This window comes from Hemitrygon akajei, chromosome 23, assembly GCF_048418815.1.
Source record: "Hemitrygon akajei chromosome 23, sHemAka1.3, whole genome shotgun sequence".
Lineage (NCBI taxonomy): Eukaryota > Metazoa > Chordata > Chondrichthyes > Myliobatiformes > Dasyatidae > Hemitrygon > Hemitrygon akajei.
Window position 1 is genome coordinate 63179421 of NC_133146.1, and position 24907 is coordinate 63204327.

A 24907-nucleotide genomic window follows, 5' to 3' on the forward strand; every position below is an offset into this window, starting at 1 on the left:
GTTAAAGGAGTGGACGTCATCATTGAATTTCGATGGACAACCGAAGAAGAAGACATAATAGGTACTATTTTTTATAAATTACTATAATTGCACATTTAGACAGAGACATAACGTAAAGATTTTTACTCATGTATATGAAGGATATAAATAAAGTCAATTCAATTCAATTCAAAGACAAACGAGAACATCTGCAGATGCTGGAAATCTGAGCAACACACACAAAATGCCGGAGGAACTCAGCAGGCTAGGCAGCACCTATGGAAAAAGGTACAGTCCACGTTTCGGGCGAAACCCGTCGGCAGGACTGGAAGCACACAGCTATGGAGACAGAAGGCAAGTTAAATTGTATTGGCATTGACTAGATGGGCCCGAGGGCCTGTTTCTGTGCTGTACTTTTCTATGACTCCTATTCAATTCATAAATACAAAACCCTAACTCTGTTTCTCTTTCCGCAGATGCTATCTGCCTGCTTGGCGTTTCCACCATTTTTCGTTATTTATCAGTTTACATCTTCACGTTTTTGTTTCGCCAATAATTCTTGCCAGCGATCTCACTACAAAAATATTGGATTCCTGAATTTAGCGCATTCAAGCTGCGTGACATGTGTAAGTTCCAAAACACCTTATCCTTCAGCTTCCGTGCTGGGGTTGCCGGAGAAGCCGGTATAGGAAAATGAAATCGAATGTGAGAACTTTATTTTTTATAGGAGTATGCGGCTTGAAAGTCGGAAGGCAGCCGATTGGCCAGTGGGCTGCGGATAATCACACCCTTGCGCGTTTTATCAAGCCTCTCACTTGTCACGTCAGGCGAGGCGGCGAGTCCCACAGTGGCATCGAGGAGAGTAACACCCGCTGCATGGAGCTCCATTGCCCGGACCAGCCGAGACGGGAGTGACTTTGACTCGAAGCCCAGCTTCGTACATTGCTAATCAAAGTAGGTAGCATCGGACTAGATAGCGCGACACTCTGTCAAAGAAGGTATTCGGTTTCTATTGCAAACAGTAATTTCGCAAAGAAAGCCATTTCTTCTAATGGATGTGAATGTTATATCCAAGTGCAACTTGACATTTTAACATGATTTATTTCTACTAGTGAGCAGTACTTTGTTCGTAATAATTGCCTGTTGTTTGCCCCCGCAGGTTGCCGTGAATATCGGGAGTGATGGGTGCACTGGAGACTCTGAGTGAGTTTAGTTTCTTGCGTTGGCTGAGGGACGGTCGACAGTCTCGGAAACTCATCCTGTGCATAGTCTTCATCGCGCTGCTGCTGGACAACATGCTGCTGACCGTGGTGGGTAAGTGACGGGACCCGGCGCCCGGATTATCAAGCGGCCGCGCTGGGAATCTTCTCCGAAGTACAGGAGCCTCTGAGCTCCTCTCAGGCCACATGAACGCCTTCTCCTCTGCGGTTTACAAAGAATGGAGCCAGCTCTGTTAGACGTACTGACCCGTCGAAGCAGGATGTTGAGATGAACATCCTGCCCTTGAAGGGCGGGTGGTGAGATGACTTGGTTTTTAGATAGATAGATTTTGCTACTTATTTAACTATAACACCAGCAGATCTCTTCGTACTCAAAGACCTAGCCCTCTTCAGTGACCGTTTAGAGTAAAATTATCTTTAGTCTAAGGCATCAATTAAAATTAATGGTTGCACGTTGTATCGTGATCTTATGCAGGGAACTAACGGGGTTTTCAATTTCGGGCTGTTTGGATCGATGGGACTTCCCAACAGTTCTGTAGCTGAGCGCGATGAAAACAGCACACTAACAATTTTAAAATGTAACTCCTGAGGGGTTTCAGTCCAGCTCAGGACCGCTAATCTTCCAGTACATTGTTGCAGGCGGTACTTCGGACGTGTGAATCGCTGGATGTCGGTGTTTAAAGGAACTTGCCATATTTGGAAGGTTCCCGAACCCATAGGGATAGCAGTGTCACAGACATTTCAGCAGTTAGCGCAGATTTCAACGAAATCACTTACTCGATATTCTACAGCAAACAAGTTTGAGGATTTTCTCTTTTGTGTTTTTGATTGAAGGAGACTGGATTTTGATTTGATTCGGATCAAATTTTTGAATTTAGTCTGATTTGAATCGGTTAGAATGGCTGAAAATGTCATTCGAATTCTCTAAAGAAAAATGTTATAATTTTCTGTGTATAATGGTCCTATGTGGTTTACAAACAGCGGAGAGACCGGACTGTTCAGTTTTCGGATTACAGACAGTGTGTGGGGGTTATCATATGTTATCATATATGACTGTTTAACCGTGCGCCGGACTGTTCAGTTTTCGGATTACAGACAGTGTGTGGGGGTTATCATATGTTATCATATATGACTGTTTAACCGTGCGCCGGACTGTTCAGTTTTCGGATTACAGACAGTGTGTGGGGGTTATCATATGTTATCATATATGACTGTTTAACCGTGCGCCGGACTGTTCAGTTTTCGGATTACAGACAGTGTGTGGGGGTTATCATATGTTATCATATATGACTGTTTAACCGTGCGCCGGACTGTTCAGTTTTCGGATTACAGACAATGTAGAATCGGAATGCAGCAGTTAATAATGAGCTGGAATTCCATTTTTCCAGACGGTTCTGCTTGTCTCTTTGAAATAGGTCCAATTAACGCGGCAGCCTTTATCTTCCCTTCACTGCGAGTTAAGTTTACAGTATTTCAGTACTTGGAGTATCGTTAGAGTTTTAGCAATCTCCCAGAAAATACATTCTGGATTATAACAATTTTCGCAGTGAAGAGGAAAAAATAACCTTTAGTTGTTTTGCCAGTTACTTCAGACGATGAGAAGATAGTAATTTCAGAGAGGAAAGAGGATGTTTAGAGGAATTAGAATTAGGAGGGGATTTGGAGAAGCCGTGTTTCCTCGGGGAGCAGAGTGGAACAAGTGAAACTGACAGATGTTTTCAGAGTTATGTGGGATGTTAAATTCGATCTCTTTTCCTAACACTCCATGTAATTTTGAACACCTCTACATTTCTTTCTGATCTGCTTTGCTCTAAGATCCCCGTCTCTTCAAGTTCCCATTCTCATTCGAATCTGCATTCTCTTTCCCCTCCCTCCCTTTAGATATTACCAGTCTTCAGGATAATTATAATTTATTTTCACAGTGAGGAAATCGTCGTGGCCATTTTCTGTTTGAAATTGTGAACAATGTAGGAAGCGCAATTTATTGTTAAATACTGACGTAGTACAGATAGTGATTTTGCGCAACAACTTGTTTTCTAATCAATGTAGATAGTGTAAGAGGAATAAACTGCTGTACATTACTAATAGACTGTTAACGTGAGATACAATGCAATGTGACTTTGATTATAAATCATTGAAGGAAAAAACCTGCCGCTGAATGTAGATGTTAGAGCGAGTAAATGTGCCATAGACACTAGAGAGTCCAACTTCTCAATCTGAGACAGGCTATGAATGGTTGCAAGACTAAAAGACGAGAGGACATAACCAGGAACAGATTCTGGACATTAATGTTACCGCAGATAATATTAACAAACACAAAGAAATGACTTGTTTCCGATTCTGCTAACTCAGGGTACTGAATTTGTAGATGGTCATGAATACTGTTGGACTAACTGGTTGCCCATTACAGACATACAGAGAGAGACTATGGCTGCTAATTATATTTGCACCATAGAAATTGAGACCTCCTACCATTCTATCAAACGCTTATGGATATTGTGATGACTGCAGGAAAGCTAATTATAGAAACTGAAACATGTTGCAGATTGTTGTTTGTTAGGTCTATTCTATGTTGCTAATCGTGGGCACACCATACATTGTAAATTGGTATTGGTTTAATAGTCACGATCAGGGAGACAGAGAGAAAAGCTTATCTTACACATTGTTACACTGCTTTGAGGTAGAACGATGCAGAATAAAGGTAAAAGCTAAAGGGAAAGAGCAGTGCAGACAAATGAGGAAGTGCAAAATCATCACCACCAATAGATTGTGAGGCCAGGAGTCCAGTACCGGTGGGACAGAAACAGTCCTTCCGCTTGGTGCAACGTGCTTTCGGCCTTTCGAATCGAGCATCGGGAACTGGTTGCAAGCACTGGACTTCAGTAAAATTCAGTAAAAACTCTCAGTAAATACAAATGTAATAAACAATCACGTGAATTATTAATAATATCTGATGATACATATTGTAGGATTTACTACTTGTGAATTATAAATGGAGCCACAATTTATCCATGATTTAACACGAACCTGATCATGGAACAATTTACAATGTCCAATTAACCTACTAACCAGTACGTCTTTTTATACATAGATGTTCTAGTAACGGTAACTTATGATTGCAGCCACCATTGGGCAAATAGCATATCACAAATTTTCATACTAGACAAAGAGAGCATTATTTATTACATTATAGATTGTTATTTACATGAACAGTACCTTGTAGTTGTAATAGATACTGAGTATGCAGCCTACCACTGATTGTAAGCACTATTGGAGCTGTAACTTGTAATACATTACTGAGGCAGGATTTTTTTTGTGGGACAGTAGTTTAACAGATTCTGCAGAAACAGTTGAAGATTATTTTGTCGTATCAGATTAAATACATTGGTGGAACAATTATTTGTCAGAGATCTGTAGGAATAACTTACCTAATAATTTATATACAATATGGTTGTTGTTGCTAATTAAATAAGAAATATAATTTACAGGTGCAACACACACATATTGCTGGAGGTACTCAGGAAGTCAGGCAGCATGCCTGAGGGGGAATCAACAGCTGACATTTCGGGACAAGATTTATCATCAGACTGGAAAAGGAAGTGGGGTCAGGAGCCAGAATAAGAAAGTGGGGGGGGTTGAGGAACAAGATGGCAGGTGGTAGGTGAGACCGGGTGAGAGTGAAGGTGGGAGAGGAGTTATAAAGTAAGAGGCTGGGAGAGGTTAAATGAAGACCTAAAGGGCCCTTCCCTGCCAGGACCTAATGAGGGGTCTCAGGTTCTCAGCCCCTCCATAGATGCTGCCTGACCTGCCAGGACCTAATGAGGGTTCTCAGGTTCTCAGCCCCTCCATAGATTCTGCCTGACCTGCCAGGACCTAATGAGGGTTCTCAGGTTCTCAGCCCCTCCATAGATGCTGCCTGACCTGCCAGGACCTAATGAGGGTTCTCAGGTTCTCAGCCCCTCCATAGATGCTGCCTGACCTGCCAGGACCTAATGAGGGTTCTCAGGTTCTCAGCCCCTCCATAGATGCTGCCTGACCTGCCAGGACCGAATGAGGGTTCTCAGGTTCTCGGCCCCTCCATAGATGCTGCCTGACCTGCCAGGACCGAATGAGGGTTCTCAGGTTCTCAGCCCCTCCATAGATGCTGCCTGACCTGCCAGGACCTAATGAGGGTTCTCAGGTTCTCAGCCCCTCCATAGATGCTGCCTGACCTGCCAGGACCTAATGAGGGTTCTCAGGTTCTCAGCCCCTCCATAGATGCTGCCTGACCTGCCAGGACCTAATGAGGGTTCTCAGGTTCTCAGCCCCTCCATAGATGCTGCCTGACCTGCCAGAACCGAATGAGGGGTCTCAGGTTCTCAGCCCCTCCATAGATGCTGCCTGACCTGCCAGGACCTAATGAGGGTTCTCAGGTTCTCAGCCCCTCCATAGATGCTGCCTGACCTGCCAGAACCGAATGAGGGGTCTCAGGTTCTCAGCCCCTCCATAGATGCTGCCTGACCTGCCAGGACCTAATGAGGGGTCTCAGGTTCTCAGCCCCTCCATAGATGCTGCCTGACCTGCCAGGACCTAATGAGGGGTCTCAGGTTCTCAGCCCCTCCATAGATGCTGCCTGACCTGCCAGGACCAAATGAGGGGTCTCAGGTTCTCAGCCCCTCCATAGATGCTGCCTGACCTGCCAGGACCAAATGAGGGGTCTCAGGTTCTCAGCCCCTCCATAGATGCTGCCTGACCTGCCAGGACCAAATGAGGGGTCTCAGGTTCTCAGCCCCTCCATAGATGCTGCCTGACCTGCCAGGACCTAATGAGGGGTCTCAGGTTCTCAGCCCCTCCATAGATGCTGCCTGACCTGCCAGGACCAAATGAGGGGTCTCAGGTTCTCAGCCCCTCCATGGATGCTGCCTGACCTGCCAGGACCGAATGAGGGGTCTCAGGTTCTCAGCCCCTCCATGGATGCTGCCTGACCTGCCAGGACCGAATGAGGGGTCTCAGGTTCTCAGCCCCTCCATAGATGCTGCCTGACCTGCCAGGACCTAATGAGGGGTCTCAGGTTCTCAGCCCCTCCATAGATGCTGCCTGACCTGCCAGGACCTAATGAGGGGTCTCAGGTTCTCAGCCCCTCCATAGATGCTGCCTGACCTGCCAGGACCAAATGAGGGGTCTCAGGTTCTCAGCCCCTCCATAGATGCTGCCTGACCTGCTGGGTTCCTCCAGCATTTTATGTGTATTGCTCTAGATTTTCAGAATCTTTTGTTCATAACTTGCAGGTAGCAGGTTCCTAATTATAAATGCTGAAGGAGCTGAACACTCTTGCCCAGCACAGATACTGTGGGAGATGTACTTTATCTTGTAGAAAAGAGGAGGGCAATTACAAACAGCATTGGAAATAAGTGTCAGCATTGCAAAGCCAAGAACTGTAACATTGTCACAGAACAGCAACTTGCTGATGGTTAAAAACATGGTTACTTGTTACTGTAAACTGTAACTTGTTAGATACTGCAAACTATTATTTGCAGCTAATTGTAAATATTGTAGGGAAGGGAATTAGATGTTGATTATAACTTTTGTAAGAATTGCAAGGCCTTGCAATAACCAGCTGTGCAGTAGCTGTAACTTGCTGTTGACTGTAGACCCTGTAAGCTCTGTATCTTGGCACTGAAAACGCATTCTTTGGTAATTGTAATCAGTTTATAATTGGCAGCAAACCATATTTTCAATAGTATCGGTCATTGCCTCAATATAAAGTTCTTACATTGACATTTAGTTATTTATTTTTATTTATCGAACTACAGCGTGGAACAAGCCCTTCTGGCCCTTTGAGCCGTGTGCCCCAGCAATCCCCGATTTAACCCCAGCCTAATCACTGGACAATTTACAATGACAAATTAACCTACTGACTGGTGCATCTTTGGACTGTGGGAGGAAACTGGAGCGCCCCGAGGAAACCCACACGGTCACAGGGAGAACGTACAACCTCCTTACAGGCAAAGACGGGAATTGAAGCCAGTCATCGGTATTGTAAAGCGTTGAACTACTGTGCCACCTGAACAAAGTTATATTTCCCCTGATACCAATAAATAATGTGACTTGTAATCTCTATAACAAGTGACAGTTTATAATCAATGACAATGTCAATAATCAAGAACAAGAAATAGAAATGGTGATTACAGATGGTATAGGAACTGCAATGTTTAAGAGGAACAAGAGAGGAAACTTTTTCACTCAGAGGGTCATGAGATTGTGGAATGAGCTAACAGCACAAATGGTGCATGTGAGCTCGATTTCAACGTTTAAGAGAAGTTTGGATAGATACGTGGCTATTAGGGATATGGAGGTCTGTGGTCTCCGTGCAGGTCAATGGGCATAGGCAGTTTAAATGGTTTCAGCATGGACTAAATGGGCCAAAGGGCCTATTTCTGTTCTGTATTTCTCTATGGCTCTATGACTATAAAAATCACACTCAGAAAGACCATGATCGCCCACATTAAATGACATGGCACATTGTGATGTCATACAACACGGCACATAATGATAAGAAAATATGTCCTATTTTTCTGGGGTGGAAATGTCAATTACAGGAGGTAAAGGTGAAGGTGGTTTAGCGCCAGAAACATGTGACACTTGCAGGCTGCCCCAGCTCATCATCCTCAGTCTGTGTTGGTCACATTTCACTTGTGTTCCAATGTACATGTAACAAATAGAGCTAATCTTTATATCTTTGTAAGTTTAAAGGAGATGTGAGGCAAGTTATCTTCCTGAGACTGGTAGAAGATACAATAATACTGTTCCAGAGGTATGTAGACTCTTCCTGTGCTGGGCAAGGAACAGAAGGGTGCAGACCACATGTAGGCAGATAGGATTAGTTAGATTGGCTCTGTGATTGACAGTAGTCTGACAGGCTTGACCCTGTGCAGAACTGTTCTATCTTCTATCGTAATAATATCCAAAGGCAGCTTCCACTACCCTTTTAAGAAGAAGTTGCAAATACACTCAAGCCTTTGAAAGGAAAGGTTTTCCCTCTTCTGGGTGCCAGCAGTTCTGAGGGTCTATCCCGGGATGAACATATCGATGCAGTTACAAAGGAGGCACGAGAGCAGCTGTATTTCATTCGAGTCTGAGGAGATTTGCTATGTCACCAAAGGCACTCTCAGATTTCTACAAATGTACCACAGAGAGCATTCTAACTGGTTGCATTATTATCTGGTGTGGGGGGATGGTGCGGACGGTGGAGGGGATCACAGAGGGGCTACTGCGCAGGATCAAAATAATAAGCCACAGAAGGTTGTAAACTCAGTCAGCTCCATCACTGGCCCATGATATCTTCAAGGAGCAATGCCTCAAAAAGTCTATCATTAATGTCCGTGATCACCCAGGTCATGCCTTATTCTCATTGCTACCATCAGGGAGGAGGTACAGGAGCCTGAAGACACACTCTCAACCATTTGGGGACAGCTTCTTTCCCTCTGGCATCCAATTTCTGAATGGACATTGAACCCATGAATGCTGCCTCACTAGTCGTTTTTAAAATTATTATTTTTGCTTTATTTAACTACTGTATATACAACTGCAATTCAGTTTTTTTGTTATTATGTATTGCAATGTACTGCTGCCAAAAAACAACAAATATGACTTATGTCAGTGATTTTAAACCTGACTCTAATTCTGTCCTGTATAGGTGACCCACTAAAACCCCATCTATATTTTTGAAAATATAGCTTGATTTATCCGCATGAAGAAACAGCTATCTATGTCAATGTTGTAAGGCCTTTTGGGATCTTAGCCATTTTAATCAAGTCTTGTCCATCTTTGTGTCATCAGCAAATTTAGTAATTTTTTTTGTTGACTTTTTTTATATCTATATATATATATATAATGGTAATTTTTTTTATCTGTGCTATCTGCAGCCAAGGAAAGAAAAGCTGGTGAGATTTCTGATCATAGCTCTGCATGAATGTGATACATGTTGATGATATGAAGTGAATGTTAACACTGATGAGTGCAAGGATAGAGACTGTAAGGTTTATATCTTATCTAGTAATTCAAGATAATGGGACAAAACTTACTGCTTCAGTAACCTACAACCAATTGTTGACACTGTAGAAACAGGTTCTAACTATTTTAAATTATTGACAAAATACACATTAAACAATAAACATAAAATATAACATGTAGTTAATTCAGAATACCATCAACATTTGAACTTACTGCTGAATTTGAACATGGCAGAAACGATATTTTATCAGCAAGTGCAGACAGAGGAGCTGCAACTTGTTGATCGGACGCTGCACGATCTGTCACTGTGGCAATGTGGTTTTTGCTATTGAAGTTAGTATGGGAAATACAGCATGCTGCTAACCATAGAGGATGTACAAAATGGATTTGAGTTTTGACACCATTTTAACTGTAATGTGTCAGCAGTCATACTGTAGAGATGTGCACCATCTCTCTGGTCAAGCTACAAAAACTAGCTTTGCCAATTATAGACAAGGTAGGAGCCGGAATTTGCCCATTATAAATCAAGTTTTATGTTTCAGTGAAACAAGGATTCAGCTGTACAAATGCAATAACATGTTGCTGCATTGAGACACCAAATGAACTGCACCAAACACGAGAAGATAGGCAGATGCTGGAAACCCAGGGCAATCCACACAAAATGCTGGTCAGGCAGCATCTATGGAAAAGAGTAAATAGTCGATGTTTCAGGCTGAGAGCCTTTATCAGGATACATCAGGGCTTCTCGGCCTGAAGCATCGACTGTTTTCTCTTTTCCATAGATGCTGCCTGGCCTGCTGAGTTCCTCCAGCATTTTGTGTGCGTTGTGTTGAACTCTAACAAATTGTGGCTTATTCTTACAGTTCTGTAACTTCTTGTTTATTACTGAGCCATAGTAACTAACAAGTTCAAGTTTATTGCCATTCAGCTATACACATGCCAGATGAAACCACATCCCGCTGGGCCAAGGTGCACAGCAATAAGGTATATATAATTCACATACATAACACATAAAGTAATATTACCATTAGTAAACTAATAAATAATAAGGTGCATATATGATACCAGTTTAAAAAAAAACACTACTGGGCTTCATGTGTGATGAGACCTGGGTAGTGGCAGGGAGTTCAGTAGTCTTATGGCATGTGGGAAGAAACTGTTTCCCATTAACAGTTCTTGTCATAATACTACATAATACCCGCCTGATGTCGGACAGACGGGAGGGATCGCTGACATGTGTATGCAGCACTTCTGCTAAATATCTCTAATCGGCAGAAGAGAGACCTCAATAATCTTCTCAGAACCCTTGGTAAGGGCTTGTGGTTAGGTGCCTTATATTTTCCATACCAGACAGTGACACAACTAGTCAGGACGCTCTTGATGTTGCTCCTGTAAAACTGGTTAGGATTCAGGGGTGGGGAGAGGAGAGAGCTTCACTCACCTCCATCTCCTCAGGGAGCAGAGAGGTTGTTGTGATTTCTTGACCAAAGAGGGAGCAGTTCAGATAGCTTGTTATGTGCACTCCCAGAAACTGAGTGCCCCTAACTTCCTGCATGGCTGAGCTGTGTGCGTGCAGTGAGGAGGGGTCAGCCTGCACCTTCCTGAAGTCCACAATCATCCCCTTGGTCTTGTCCATGTTGATGCTCAGTTGTCGTGCTCACACCATTCTAGCAGCCGCTCTACTCCTCTCTGTACACTGACTCATTGTTATTGGTGAGGCCAACCACTGTTCTGTCATCAGCGAGCTGATGATTCAATGCCAATTATGGAAACTACAGCCACTACAACATTTTTCCGTTAGAAACACTCAAGAAAATGTATCTTGTTCCAGATTATTAACATTAAATGCTCTACTGTTGCCAATTCTGCAAAGCATAGCCACTGTTTATTTTTGCTAATTATAGACACTTTATGAACTGAAATATTTGCTGATTCTAGAGAGTGGATATTTGACACTTAGCGACACTGGGAACGGAAACCTTGGCCAGTTGACTGGATGAACTTTATGAATTGCAGACTGGAGACATGACAGAGGGTTCCAGCTCTCTAACAGTGTGAACTGAAACTCGCTGGTATACACTCAGTGGACATTCATTTATTTATTTAGTAGTATGGTGTGGAGTGAACCCTTTCAGCCCTTTGAGCAATGCTGCCTCAGTGACCCCACAACCCTGATTAAGCCTAACCCAATGGCAGGACAATTTACAAACCAGTGCACCTTTGGAGAACCCATGCATTCTACTAGGAGGATGCACAAAGACTTCTGATAGAATGGTGCTAGAATTGAACTCTGAGCTTTGGAATGCCCTGAACTGCGGTAGCATTGAGCTAACCTCTACGCTACCGTGGCACTCCTGTATCTCCTGTGAAGTGGCCAGTGGATGTGTATTTGGGGTTTTCTGCTGTTGTAGCCCATCTGCTTGAAGATTTGATGAGTTCTGTGTTCAGTGATGGTCTTCTGCACATGAACAGCATGGTTCATTGAGTTACTGTCACCTTCCTGTCAGCTTGAGCCAGTCTGGCCATTCTCCTCTGATCCCTCTCATTAACAAGGTGTTTTAGCCAACAGAACTGCCAATCACTGGATTGTTTTTGTTTCTTGCACCATTCTCTGTTAACTGTAGAGACTATTGTGTGTCAAAATCCCAGAAGATCAATGGTTTCTGAGACAGTTAAACAACCCCATCTGGCATGAGCAAACATTCCACAGTCACATTTATGTACATCACATTTCTTCCCCATTCTGATGCTTCGTGTGAACAATAACCGAGCCTCCTGAATCATGTCTGCATGCTTTTATGCATTGAGTTGCTGCCACATGATTGGCTGATTAGATATTTGCATAAATGAACAGGTTTACAGGTGTAGCCAGTTAAAGGGGTTGAAAGGTGTCTATTTCAATGCTAGGAGTATTAGGAACAAGGAGGATGAACTTAGAGCATGGATTAGTATGTGGAACTACAATGTTGTGGCCGTTACTGAAACTTGGTTGGAAGAAGGGCAGGATTGGATGATGCAGGTCCCGGGGTTAAGGTGTTTTAAAAGGAATAGGATGGGAGGTAGAAAAGGTGGGGGGTGGGGGGGAGTGGCATTGCTAGTCAGGGATAGTATCACGGCTATAGAAAGGGAGGACGCTGCAGAGTGAGTGTCCACGGAGTCAGTCTGGGTGGAAGTCGGAAATAGGAAGCGATCAATCACTGTGCTGGGAGTAGTCTATAGGCCCCCAAACAGCCCTCGGGACACCGAGGAGCAGATAAGCAGGCAGATTTTAGAATGGTGCAGGAAATACAGGGTAGTAGTTATGGGTGATTTCAGATTCCCTCATATTGACTGGCACCTCCTGAGTGCAAGGGGGATAGATGGGGCTGAATTTGTCAGGTGTGTTCAAGAAGGATTCCTGACACAGTATGTGGACCAGCCGATGAGAGGAGAGGCTATACTGGATCTGGTTCTGGTTAATGAACCTGGTCAGGTGACAGACCTCTTGATGGTGGAGCATTTTGGTGAGAGTGACCACAACTTTCTTAGCTTCAGCATAGCTATGGAAAGGGATAAAATCAGATGAAATGGTAAAGTGCTTATCTGGGGAAGGGCTAACTTTGAAGGGATGAGGCAGGAACTAGCGAGAGTAAATTGGAAATAGATGTTCAAAGGGGAAAGCACAGATGTAATGTGGGAGAAGTTTAGGGACTACTTGAGCTGGGTTCAGGGTAGATTTGTCCCACTGAGGCAAGGACAAAATGGTAGAAAAAGGGAACCTTGGCTGACGAAACATGTGAGGCAACTCATCAAGAGGAAAAAGGAAGCATATGTTAGATATAAGAAGCAGGAAGTAGGAGGGGCTTATGAGAAATATAGGGTAGCCAGGAAGGAGCAAAAGAAAGGACTTAGGAGAGCTCGAAGGGAGCATGAGAAGGCCTTGGCATGTAGGATTAAGGAGAACCCCAAGGTGTTCTATGTGTATGTGAAGAATAGGAGGATGATGAGAACGAAGGTGGGACCGCTAAAGGATAGAGGGCAACATGTGTCTGGAAGCGGAGGAGGTTGGGGAGGTCCTAAATGAATACTTTGCTTCAGTATTCACAAGTGAAAAGGATCTTGATCAGGATGAGGTCGAAGTAGAGCGGGCCTGTGTGCTGGACAATGTGGAGATAAAGGAAGAAGAAGTGCTGGATCTTCTTAAAAACATTAAGATTGATAAATCCCCAGGGCCGGATATGATACACCCCAGGTTGTTGTGGGAATTGAGAGACAAGATCACTGGAGCATTAGTATGATCTTTGAATCCTCTTTGGCTACAGGGGAAGTGCCAGAGGACTGTAGAATGGCAAATGTAGTTCCCTTGTTTAAAAAAGGTAATAGGGAGAAACCTGGGAACTATAGACCGGTGAGTCTTGCATTGGTGGTCTGCAAATTACTGGAAAGGATTCTTAAAGATAGGATCTATGAGCATTTGGAGAAGTACAATCTACTCATGGATAGTCAACATGACTTTGTGAAGGGAAGATTGTGCCTCATGAGCCTGATTGAGTTTTTTGAAGAGGTAACAAAAGAAATTGATGAGGGTAGGGCAGTGGATGTGGTCTACATGGACGTTAGCAAAGCATTTGACAAGGTCCCTCACGAGAGACTCATCCAGAAAGTCATGAGGCATGGGATAAGTGGAGCCTTGGCTGTTTGGATAAAAAATTGGCTTAATGGAAGAAAGCAGAGGGTGGTTGTGGAAGGAAAGTATTCTGCCTGGAGGTCGGTGACTAGTGGAGTGTCGCAGGGATCTGTCCTGGGACCCCTGCTATTTGTGATTTTTATAAATGACCTGGATGCAGAGGCGGAAGGATGGGTGAGTAAGTTTGCGGATGACACGAAGATTGACAGAGTTGTGGATGGAGCTGTAGGTGGTCGAAGGTTACAAGAAGATATAGACAGGCTGCAGAGTTGGGCAGAAAAATGGCAGATGGAGTTCAATCCAGACAAGTGTGAGGTAATGCATTTTGGAAGGACAAACCAGAAGACTGAGTACATGATTAATGGTCAGTTACTTAAGAGTGTGGTTGAACAAAGGGACCTTGAGGTTCAAATCCATACATCCCGCAAGGTCGCTGCACAGGTTGATAGGGTAGTTAAGAAGGCCTATGGGATGCTAGGCTTCATTAACAGGGGGATTGAGTTCAAGAGTAGAGAGGTCATGTTGCAATTCTACAAATCTCTGGTGAGACCGCACTTAGAGTATTGTGTTCAATTCTGGTCACCTCATTATAGGAAGGATGTGGAAGCTATGGAGAGGGTGCAGAGGAGATTTACCAGGATGTTGCCTGGTTTGGAGAACAAGTCATATGAAGCAAGGTTAGCAGAGCTGGGACTTTTCTCTTTGGAGCGTAGAAGAATGAGAGGGGACTTGATAGAGGTCTACAAGATTATGAGAGGCATAGATAGGGTGGATCGTCAGTACCTGTTTCCCAGAGCACCAATAGCAAACACCAGAGGGCATATGTACAAAATTAAGGGAGGGAAGTTTAGGGGAGACATCAGGGGTAAGTTTTTTACACAGAGGGTTGTGAGTGCCAGGAATGACTTGCCAGGGATGGTGGTGGAGGCTAAAACATTAGGGGTATTTAAGAGCCTCTTGGACAGGCACATGGATGAAAGAAAAATGGAGGGTTATGGGGTAGTGTGGGTTTAGTACTTTTTTTTAAGGATTATATGGGTCGGCACAACATGGAAGGCTGAAGGGCCTGTACTGTGCTGTAGTGTTCTATGGTTCACCTAATAAAGTGGCCACTAGTGTAAAATAGCCACTCTAGGATCTGCAATAAATCACTGAATCTATACATTTCATTAATTGTTACCTGCTCCTAATTAACTGCAACTTGTTCAAAATTATTTATTGTCATCCATCAGCACACAGGTGTAAAGGAGAATTAAATGATTGTTACTCTGGGTCTGATACAGCCTAAAAAATACATTAAGCATAAAGGACACAATAAAAAGCACAATAAATATCAATACATAAGATTAGCTGGTATACAAACATTGATTGTGTGTACTGTATGTAAATGGAGGCTAGGTACAGGAGTGTGTATACATAAGGTGATTGACAGGAAAAGATGTAATATTAATATTAATAATAATTTTATTTATAGAGCATTTTTCCATACAGATGATGCAGTTCAATGTGCTTTACAAAAGGATAAAAGTACAAATGTGTAAATACATTAAAAAAAAATAAACATGAAAATAAAAGAAAAAACAAAACATCCAAAATGCCAGAGGAACTTGGCAGGTCAGGCAGTATCCATGGAAATTAATAAACAGGCGATATTTCAGGTTGAGACCTTTGTTGAAGACTGGAAAGGAAGAGTTACTGCCACATGATTGGCTAATTAGATTTAGTGGATTCTTTCTCCACCCCCCCCCCCCTCCATTTCCAGTCCTGATGAAGGATTATGGTCAAATCATTGACTGTTTATTCATTTCCAAGGATCTGGCCTGACCTGCTGAGTTCCTCCAGTATTTTATGTGTGTTTACTTTGGATTTCCAGCATCTGCAGACTTTCTTATTTTATAAAATACAAAAAGATGTCAATTAAAAGCAAGGTTACATTAATAGGTTTTGAGTTGTCCTTTAGAAGTGTCAAATGACACGGCATCCATTACAGGTTTAGTATTGAATTGTAGTAGTTGTGGTAATGGTTGTCACAGTAACTGTATCACATTGCTGATTATAAACCAGACATCCGACCCTGCAAAAACTCATTTCAGGGAGGTAACACCATCAATTTGCGGGAGACTCCCAGAACTTCCAGGAGAGGTGGGATGTCTGATAAACTCTATATGAATTGTAGGTAGTGATGATAAATTGTGCAGTGTGTTGGAGGAATGACAATAATGGACTACATCCCAAATGTAAACATTGTGAATTATAAACAGCATACAAAAAATATTTTTTCCAATTATTGACACTATAGGGAATATGATCAGAATCCCAGTTATAGAATGGTTTACCATTTTTCTGCACCGGGAATTGGAAATTAAAAGTATAGTAGGAAGAATACATGTAATTATAATTCTGGGCACCATATGAGCTGTAACTTATTGCTGATGATCAAACTTTAGAAATTACCTTGTGATTGATCACAGATACAATATGAACCGAGGCAATGTGCTGATTATCAACACAGTGGGAAGTGTAACGTTTTGTAGATTATCAACGTAGTACGAACTCTCACTGGTGCTACATGTTCTACGATTAGGGACAATGTAATCTTTGGGAAATTACAGACTGTCAGAACTATTGTTGTTGATAGTTATCATATGTAATTTTGTTACCATTAATACAGTATTCAGCAAAAGCAACTTTTTGGCAAATTTAACACTGACGTTTCGCTGAGTAGGATCATTGTGGGAACTATTTGTTTTGAAAATTGTACATGGCACAGTCTCTGAAGCTGCTTGCCAATTTGAGACATAGTGTGAAGTGTTACATGTTACAGATAACAGTCGCTTTATGCTCTAATTGTTGACATGGCAACATCCGTAATATAAGCAAATTAGCTCTACCTATCATATGGAGTCTATATTCAAATTGCCTATATGATAGGTAGAATTAATTTGCATTATATTATGGATACAACCATGTCAACCAGTCATTGACGGTGTGCAGACAATTTGAGTATAGACCCAGGACACGCTGTCTTCTCACAGCTGCCATCGGGTAGGAGGTACAGAAGCCTCAGGGCTCACACCACCAGGTTCAAGAACAGTTGTTACCCCTCAACCATCAGGCACTTGAATGAAAGGGGATAACTACACTCACTTGCCCATCATTGAAATGTTTCCACAACCAATAATCTCACTTTAAGCACTTTTTATCACGTTATCTCATGTTCTCAATATTTGTTGCTATTTATTTATATTTACATTTGCAGTTTGTTGCCTTGTGCACTTTGGTCAATCGATAACAATCCTGTTATAGTTACTATTCTATAGATTTGCTGAGTATGCACACAAGAAAATTAATCTCAGGGTTGTGTGTGGTAACATATTTGTACTTTGATAATAACATTTATTTTGAACTTTGAATTATTTGATATGGAACCTGCTACTGATTATGAACAGTGTATGAATGCTAGCCTGTTACAGTTTAGATTCTACAACAACTAACTAGTTGGCTATGGTTTGGAATATGCAGTAATGTATTTTAAACTCAGAAGTGCCAGAGAAATGACCTGTACAGAGGGTATTTTCTAACATTTTACAGTGACAACTTTAGTGTTTTAACAACTAACTGTTGCCTTTAGTAGGCACAATAGGAGCATCTGCAAATGATCGATACAATGGTAACTGTAAATTTTTTGCTGAGCATTAAGAAAGTAGGAGCATAGCATATTTCGCATTGTAAAGCCACACTTCTACACCCTTATTGATTATCAAAGGGGGAGCATGAACCACATTGCATTACTGACTGTAGAAACTGGAAACTTGCTGATGCATGATCACTGACAAAGTAGGAAAGGCAACTTGCCATTGATCATGGGTAATCCATAAAGTGCTGGTAATTTTGCATGCTATGATCTGCCATCATGGCAATTAGATACACTAAATGAACTCCAAATTCTCAGAGCCTCCATTTGTCCCTGAACACAACCTACACAGTCAAACATGCTCATAAATGCTCCTACTGCCAGAGGAGCTGAGGGGAGCTGGACTTTGCACGTCCATACTCACATCATTCTACAGATACATGGTAGAGAGCGTTCTGAAGAGCTGCATCACTGCATGGTACAGAAATGCACTTTAGTGGGCAGGCAGGCTCCACAACAGGTAGTCAAAACCGCCCAACACATCTCCAGCAGCAGCCTACCTGCTGTCAAGGCCATATATACAGAAAGGTGCTGGAAAAAGGCTGGCAACGTCATGAATGATCCCACCTACCCTGTTCATGGACTCTTTGTCCACTTCTATCAGGGAGGAGGCTACGTAGCATCCATTCCAGGACCACCAGACCGAAAAACAGTTACCTTCCCCAAGCAGTAAGGCTGATCGACAATTCCAACACTACTTTATTATTTCCCATCAGTCACCTATGTACAGCCTAGTGAAGCTTTATAGATGTACCATCAATCTATTTATATAAGCTACCTTATATAGAACATAGAAAACCTACAGCACAGTACAGGCTCTTCGGCCTACAAAGTTGTGCCGAACTTACCTACCTTAGAAATTACTAGGGTTACCCATAGCCATCTATTCTTCTAATCTCCATGTACCTATCCAAAACTCTCTTAAAAGACCCTATCGTATCCACCTCCACCACCGTTGCTGGCAGCCCATTCGACGCACTCACCACTCTCTGAGTAAAAAACTTACCCCTGACATCTCCTCTGTACCTACTCCCCAACAGCTTAAACCTGTGTCCCTTGTGGCAGCCATTTCATCCCTGGGAAAAAGCCTCTGACTATCCACACGATCAATGCCTCTTATCATATTAAACACCTCTATCAGGTCACCTCTCATCCTCCGTCTCTGCAAGGAGAAAAGGCCGAGTTCACTCAACTTGTTCTAATAAGGCGTATTCCCCATTTGAGGCAACATCCTTGTAAATCTTCTCTGAAACCCTTCTATGGTTTCCACATCCTTCCTGTAGTGAGGCGACCAAAACTGAGCACAGAACTCCAAGTGGGGTCTGACCAGGGTCCTATATAGCTGCAACATTATCTCTTGACTCCTAAATTCAATTCCATGATTGATGAAGGCCAATACACCGTACGCCTTCCTAACCACAGAGTCAACCTGCACAGCTGCTTTGAGCGTCCTATGGACTTGGACCCCAAGATCCCTCTGATCCTCCACACTGCCAAGAGTCTTACCATTAATACTATATTCTGTCATCATATTTGACCTACCAAAATGAACCACCTCACACTTATCTGGGTTGAACTTCATCTGCGACTTCTCAGCCCAGTTTTGCATCCTATCAATGTTCCGCTGTAACCTCTGACAGCCCTCCACACTATCCACAGCACCCCTAACCTATGTGTCATCAGCAAACTTACTAACTAAACTTATTTATTGTGTTTTTATTATTATTGTAGTCTTTATCTTCCGTAGTTTTATTTGGTACTGCATCAGATCCAAGATAACAATTGTTTTGTTCTCCTTTACACTTGTGTACAGGATATAACATTAAACAATGTTGAATCTAACTTGCTGATATCGGACATGATACCACAAGACATTGTATGAGCTCTGACTTGTTGCTGTTTTCAGACATAATTGCATTTGATATATATATAGTCATGTATCACACAAATGTGGTCTTGGTCTACAATATCCACCCCAGTCATGTTCGTAATTATAGATACAATTTAAGATTTGCTTTATTTATCACAGGTACATCAAGCATTGAAACATAGAGTGGAATGTGACATTTGATCAACAGCCAACTGAGTCTGAGAATGTACTTATGGCAGCCCACGAGCTTCACCATGTTTCCAATGCCAACATAGCATGGTCAAAATTTATTGCCTATATACCTTTGAAACGTATGTGGGAGAAAACTGGAGTACTTAGCAGAAAGCCATGCAGTCACGGAGAGAAGATACAAGCTCTTTATAGACAGCAGTGGGAATTGAACCCGTGGGAATTCACTGGTGCTGTAAAGTGTTGCGCCAACTGCTCTGCCACTGTGGGACAGTAACATTTTGCCAGTGAGAGATGTTATGGCAATGTGCTTAGTAATTATGAACAGTAACTTTATGCTGACTATGGATGTCATGGTATGATTTGTTCCAGTTATGAATGCTAGAAATTCTCAGTTGATCAGACATTATCAATTGGAAAATTAGAATGAACATTTCTGACCAATGACCTTCCATCAGAAATTTAACTGTCTCCACAGATGCAGACTGTCCTATGAGTATTTCTAGCACTTCTTTTTGGTCTCTGCTGTTTGCTATGACAGCTTGGGGTGTCGGTGTTTGGAATTCAATCTGTAAGGAGTCTCTACAGCTTCCTGTAGAATGTGTGGGTTTTCTCCAGATTGTCCGGTTTTCTCCCTCAGTCCAGAGAAGGTTAATAGGTTAACCAGTTAGGACATATATGTCAAACTCAAGGCCCGCGGGCCAAATACGGCCCGCGGTGGAATTATCTTTGGCCCATGAGATAATATCTAATTACTATTAAAGCTGGCCCCAGTAACCGAAGTGCCTATCGCGTATGATATGGCTAATGCTGAGTTTATTCAGGTACCAGGTTTTCAGGGTTTTTAGTGTTTATTCGGCAGTCTTCTTCATAAGAAACGGAATTTGTAAAGTGAAACACTTTGTAGTTATAGCAGAGACTGAGACACATGAGAGCAGGCTGAAAAAACGGAGGCAACGAAAGCTGCGTTCGCACGCGTCCGACTGATCCGGCCCGCATGAAGCTGCATTTTGCTCAATCCGGCCCGTGACCTAAAATGAGTTTGATACCCCTGAGTTAGGAGGTTAATAGGTCATTGTAAATTTTCCCATGATTAGGCCACGGTTAAATTGGGCAAGGTGCTTAAAGGGACAGAAGTGCCTATCCCGTGCTGTATCTCAATAAATAAATAGTTTCTGTAGGAATGATAGCTCGTGGCAGTAGGTGACTGTACATACAGGTTGTAGGAACTATATCTTGTTGCTATATTACTTAGTTTCATTTACGCTATGTGAAATGTAATTCAGAAACACAAGAGATTCTGCAGATGCTGGAAATCCAGAGTAACACACACAAAATGCTGGAGGAACCAGAGGGTCAGGCAGCATCTATGGAGGGAAGTAAAGAGTTGCTGTTTCAGGCTGAAGCACTGACTGTTTAGTTCCCTCCATTGATGATGCCCAGCCTGCTGAGTTCCTCCAGCATTGTGTGTGTTGCTGAAATGTGGTGGGTTTCCGTCGTATTCAATGCTGATGGGAAGTGTCTGCAGGAGAGTTTTAGTGGAAAAGCCGTTGCACTGTCTCGACCTTGGAAGTCTGGTTTCAGTGCTATGAACAATCGTCACAACGAGAGTCTTCCTTGGTTACAGTGGCTTCTACTTACCCCTTCCTGGCCATTGGATGTGACTGTAGATCTCATCTGCCCCGTCTTCTGGGGCTGACTTTGCAAATGAGGACAGGCATGTCCCATCTCACTGGCCTGTCGATGCGGTATACTGGGGAAAGACTGCTGTCACACGCAAAGACCCACCTGAAGCCATAGGTGTCCGGTGAGGATGAAAGGTGAGTGAGCTGCCTCAGAATGGCCACCACAAGCCCCTTCACCGGAGGTGCTACCCCTCCCTGGACATACTGTGCACCCCATGTGTCAGCGTAATTTGTTAGCATGTGTACACTCAGGAATTGTAACGCGTTGCCAGTTTTGATGCTGGAGCAACCGTATCTTTGCTGGGATTGAAAGATATATCTGATTATGGATATAATATGAATAATTTTGTATCAATAACTGAAAATTTTGCAACTGCGCCAATCATAAGCACAGGTATTAAAAACTGCTGCTTATTGGCGACTCTATTTATTACAAAGTGTAGACATGGTAGGAAGCAGAAAGGATCAACAATATACACTCTGATTGGTTTACAGAGACATTGTAATCTCTGCCAATTAGAGAACAGTAACTTTCCACCAATTATTTATTTTATTTTTCAAGAATCACCAGATTCTGAAATGGTTTCAGAAGACTGGAAAGTTGCAAATGTCACTCCACTCTTCAATAAGGGAGAGAGGCAGAAGAAAGGAAATGATAGGCCAGTTAGTCTGACCTCAGTGGTTGGGAAGATGTCAGAGTCAATTGTTAACAAGGTGTTTCGGGTACTTGGAGGCACATGATAAAATAGGCCACAGTCAATATGGTTTCCTGAAGGGAAAATCGTGCTGACAAACGTGTTGGAATTCTTTGAAAAAATAACAAGCAGGTAAGACAAATGAGAATTGGTTGATGTTGTGTACTTGGACTTTCAGAAGACCTTTGACAAGGTGCCACACATGAAGCTGCTTAACAAGCTACGATCCCATGGTATTACAGGAATGATTCTACCATGGATGATGCAATGGACTGATTGGCTGGAGGCAAAGAGTGGGAATAAAGGGAACCTTTTCTGACTGGCTGCCCGTGAGTAGTGGTGTTCCACAGGGGTCTGTGTTGGGACTGATTCTTTTTACATTATATGTTAATGATTTGGATGATGGAATTGATGGTTTTGTTGCAAAGTTTGCAGGTGATATGAAGAGAGGTGGAGGGACAGGTAGTTTTGAGGAAATAGAGAGGCTACAGAAGGACTTAGGCAAATTAAGAAAATTGGCAAAGAAGTGACAGATGGAATACAGTGTCAGGCAGGTTCATGCACTTTGGTAGAAGAAATGAAAGGTTTGACTATTTTCTAAATGGAGAGAAAATACAAAATCTGAGGTGCAAAGGAACTTTGGAGTCATTGAGCAGAATTCCCTAAAGGTGAATTTGCAAGTTGAGTCTGTGGTGAGGAAGGCAAAAGCGATGTTAGCATTCATTTCAAGGGGACTAGAATATAAAAGCAAGGATGTAATGTTGAGACTTTATAAAGCACTGGTGAGGCCTCACTTGGAGTATTGTGAGCAGTTTTGGGCCCCTTTTCTTAGGAAGGATGTGCTGAAACTGGAGAAGGTTGTAAGGAAGTTTACATAAAATGATTCCAGGATTCACTGAAATTCCTAAGAATGAGGGGAGTTCTAACTGAAACCTATGGAATGGTGAAAGTCAGCGATAGAGTGAATGTGGAGAGGATGTTTCCTCTGGTGGGAGAGTCTAGTACCAGAGGACACAGTCTCGAATAGAGGAGTGTCCTTTTAGAACAGAGATGAGAAGGAATTTCTGTAGCCAGAGAGTAGAGAATTTATGAAATTTGTTGCCACAGGCAGCTGTGGAGGCCAAATCTTTCTGTATATTTAAGGCAGAGGTTGATAGATTCTTGATTGGTCAGTGCATGAACTGATATAGGGGTGGGAGGGTGGAAAGCAGGAGATTGGGGCGAACAGGAAAAATGGATCAGCCGTGATGAAAAGGCAAAGCAGACTTGATGGGCCAAATGGCCCAATTCCTCTCCGAATCAGAATCAGAATTAGGATCAGGTTTATTATCACTGGCATGTGACGTGAAATTTGTTAATTTAGCAGCAGCAGTTGAACGCAATACATAATCTAGCAGAGAGAAAAAAAAAGAAAATAAATAAAACATAATAATAAATAAACAAGTAAATCAATTACATATATTGAATAGATCATTAAAAATGTGCAAAAAACCAGAAATATTGTACAGTATATTTTTTTAAAAAGCTTCAAAGTTCATTTAGGAATCAGATGGCAGAGGAGAAGAAGCTGTCTTAAATCGCTGAGTGTGTGCCTTCAGTTACACCCTACCTGAAGGTAACAGTGAGAAAAGGGCATGCCCTGGGTGCTGGAGGTCCTTAATAATGGATGCTGCCTTTCTAAGACACCGCTCCCTAAAGATGTCCTGGGTAATTTGTAGGCTAGTGCCCAAGACAGAGCTGACTAGATTTACAACCTTCTGCAGCTTCTTTCAGTCCTGTGCAGTAGCCCCTCCATACCAGACAGTGATGCAGCCTGTCAGAATGCTCTCCACGGTGCAACTATAGAAGTTTTTGAGTGTATTTGTTGACATGCCAAATAGCTTCAAATTCCTAAATAAGTATAGCCACTGTCTTGCCTTCTTTATGACTACTTCAACGTGTTGGGACTAGGTTAGATCCTCAGAGATCTTGACACCCAGGAACTTGAAACTGCTCACTCTCTCCACTTCTGATCCATCTATGAGGATTGGTATGTGTTCCTTCATCTTACCCTTCCTGAAGTCCACAACCAACTCTTTTTTCTTACTGATGTTGAGCGCCAGGTTGTTGCTGTAGCACCACTCCACTAGTTGGCATACCTCACTCCTGTACACCCTCTCTTCACCACCTGAGATTCTACCAACAATGGTTGTATCATCAGCAAATTTCTAGATGGTATTTGAGCTATGCCTAGTCACACAGTCATGGGTGTAGAGAGAGTAGAGCAGTGGGCTAAGCTAAGTGAGGTGCGCCAGTGTTGATCATCAGCGAAGAGGATATGTTATCACCAATCTGCTCAGATTGTGGTCTTCCAGTTAGGAAGTTGAGGAACCAATTACAGAGGGAGGTACAGACGCCCAGGTTCTCCAACTTCTCAATCAGGATTGTGGGAATGCTGTTCTTATTTAGAGATACAGTGTGCAGCAGGCTGTTCTGGCACTTCAAGCCATGTCGCCTCACAGCCCCAATTTAACCCTAGCCCAAACACAGGACAATTTACAATGACCAGTTAATCTACAAACAGATATGTCTTTGGAATATGGGAGGAAACCAGAGCACCTGGAGGAAATCGACACATTCCACAGGGAGGACGTATCGACTCCTTAGACAGCATTGCAATTGAATTCTGAACTCCAGTGCCCCGAGCTGTAATAATGTTGTGCTCACCGCCACACTTCCGTGGCACTCAGCGTATGAAGTGTAAACATACCAAATATAGATGCTTGCAACTGAAAACAATGCAGCGGTTGTAACTTGTTAATTGTAGACACCAGATGTTAGTTCTGATAATAAGCAATATAGGATTGGTGACATTTTGTTGATTGTAGGAGCTTTAACTTGTTGCTAATTATAGATGCAGACAAAAACTTACTTGTTG

The 24907-nt window shown here is 42.6% G+C and overlaps 1 protein-coding gene across 1 annotated transcript in view; it reads left to right on the forward strand.

Moving 5' to 3' along the window:
- Positions 1-750: 750 nt before the first annotated feature.
- The window catches only part of slc18a2 (solute carrier family 18 member 2), a 76003-nt gene continuing 51846 nt past the window's right edge, over positions 751-24907 (forward strand). Inside the window, exons 1-2 of the mRNA XM_073027846.1 lie at positions 751-933; positions 1139-1293. Coding sequence (XP_072883947.1) covers positions 1161-1293 — 133 coding nt within the window. The 5' untranslated portion in view covers positions 751-933; positions 1139-1160. The remainder of the gene's footprint in view (positions 934-1138; positions 1294-24907) is intronic.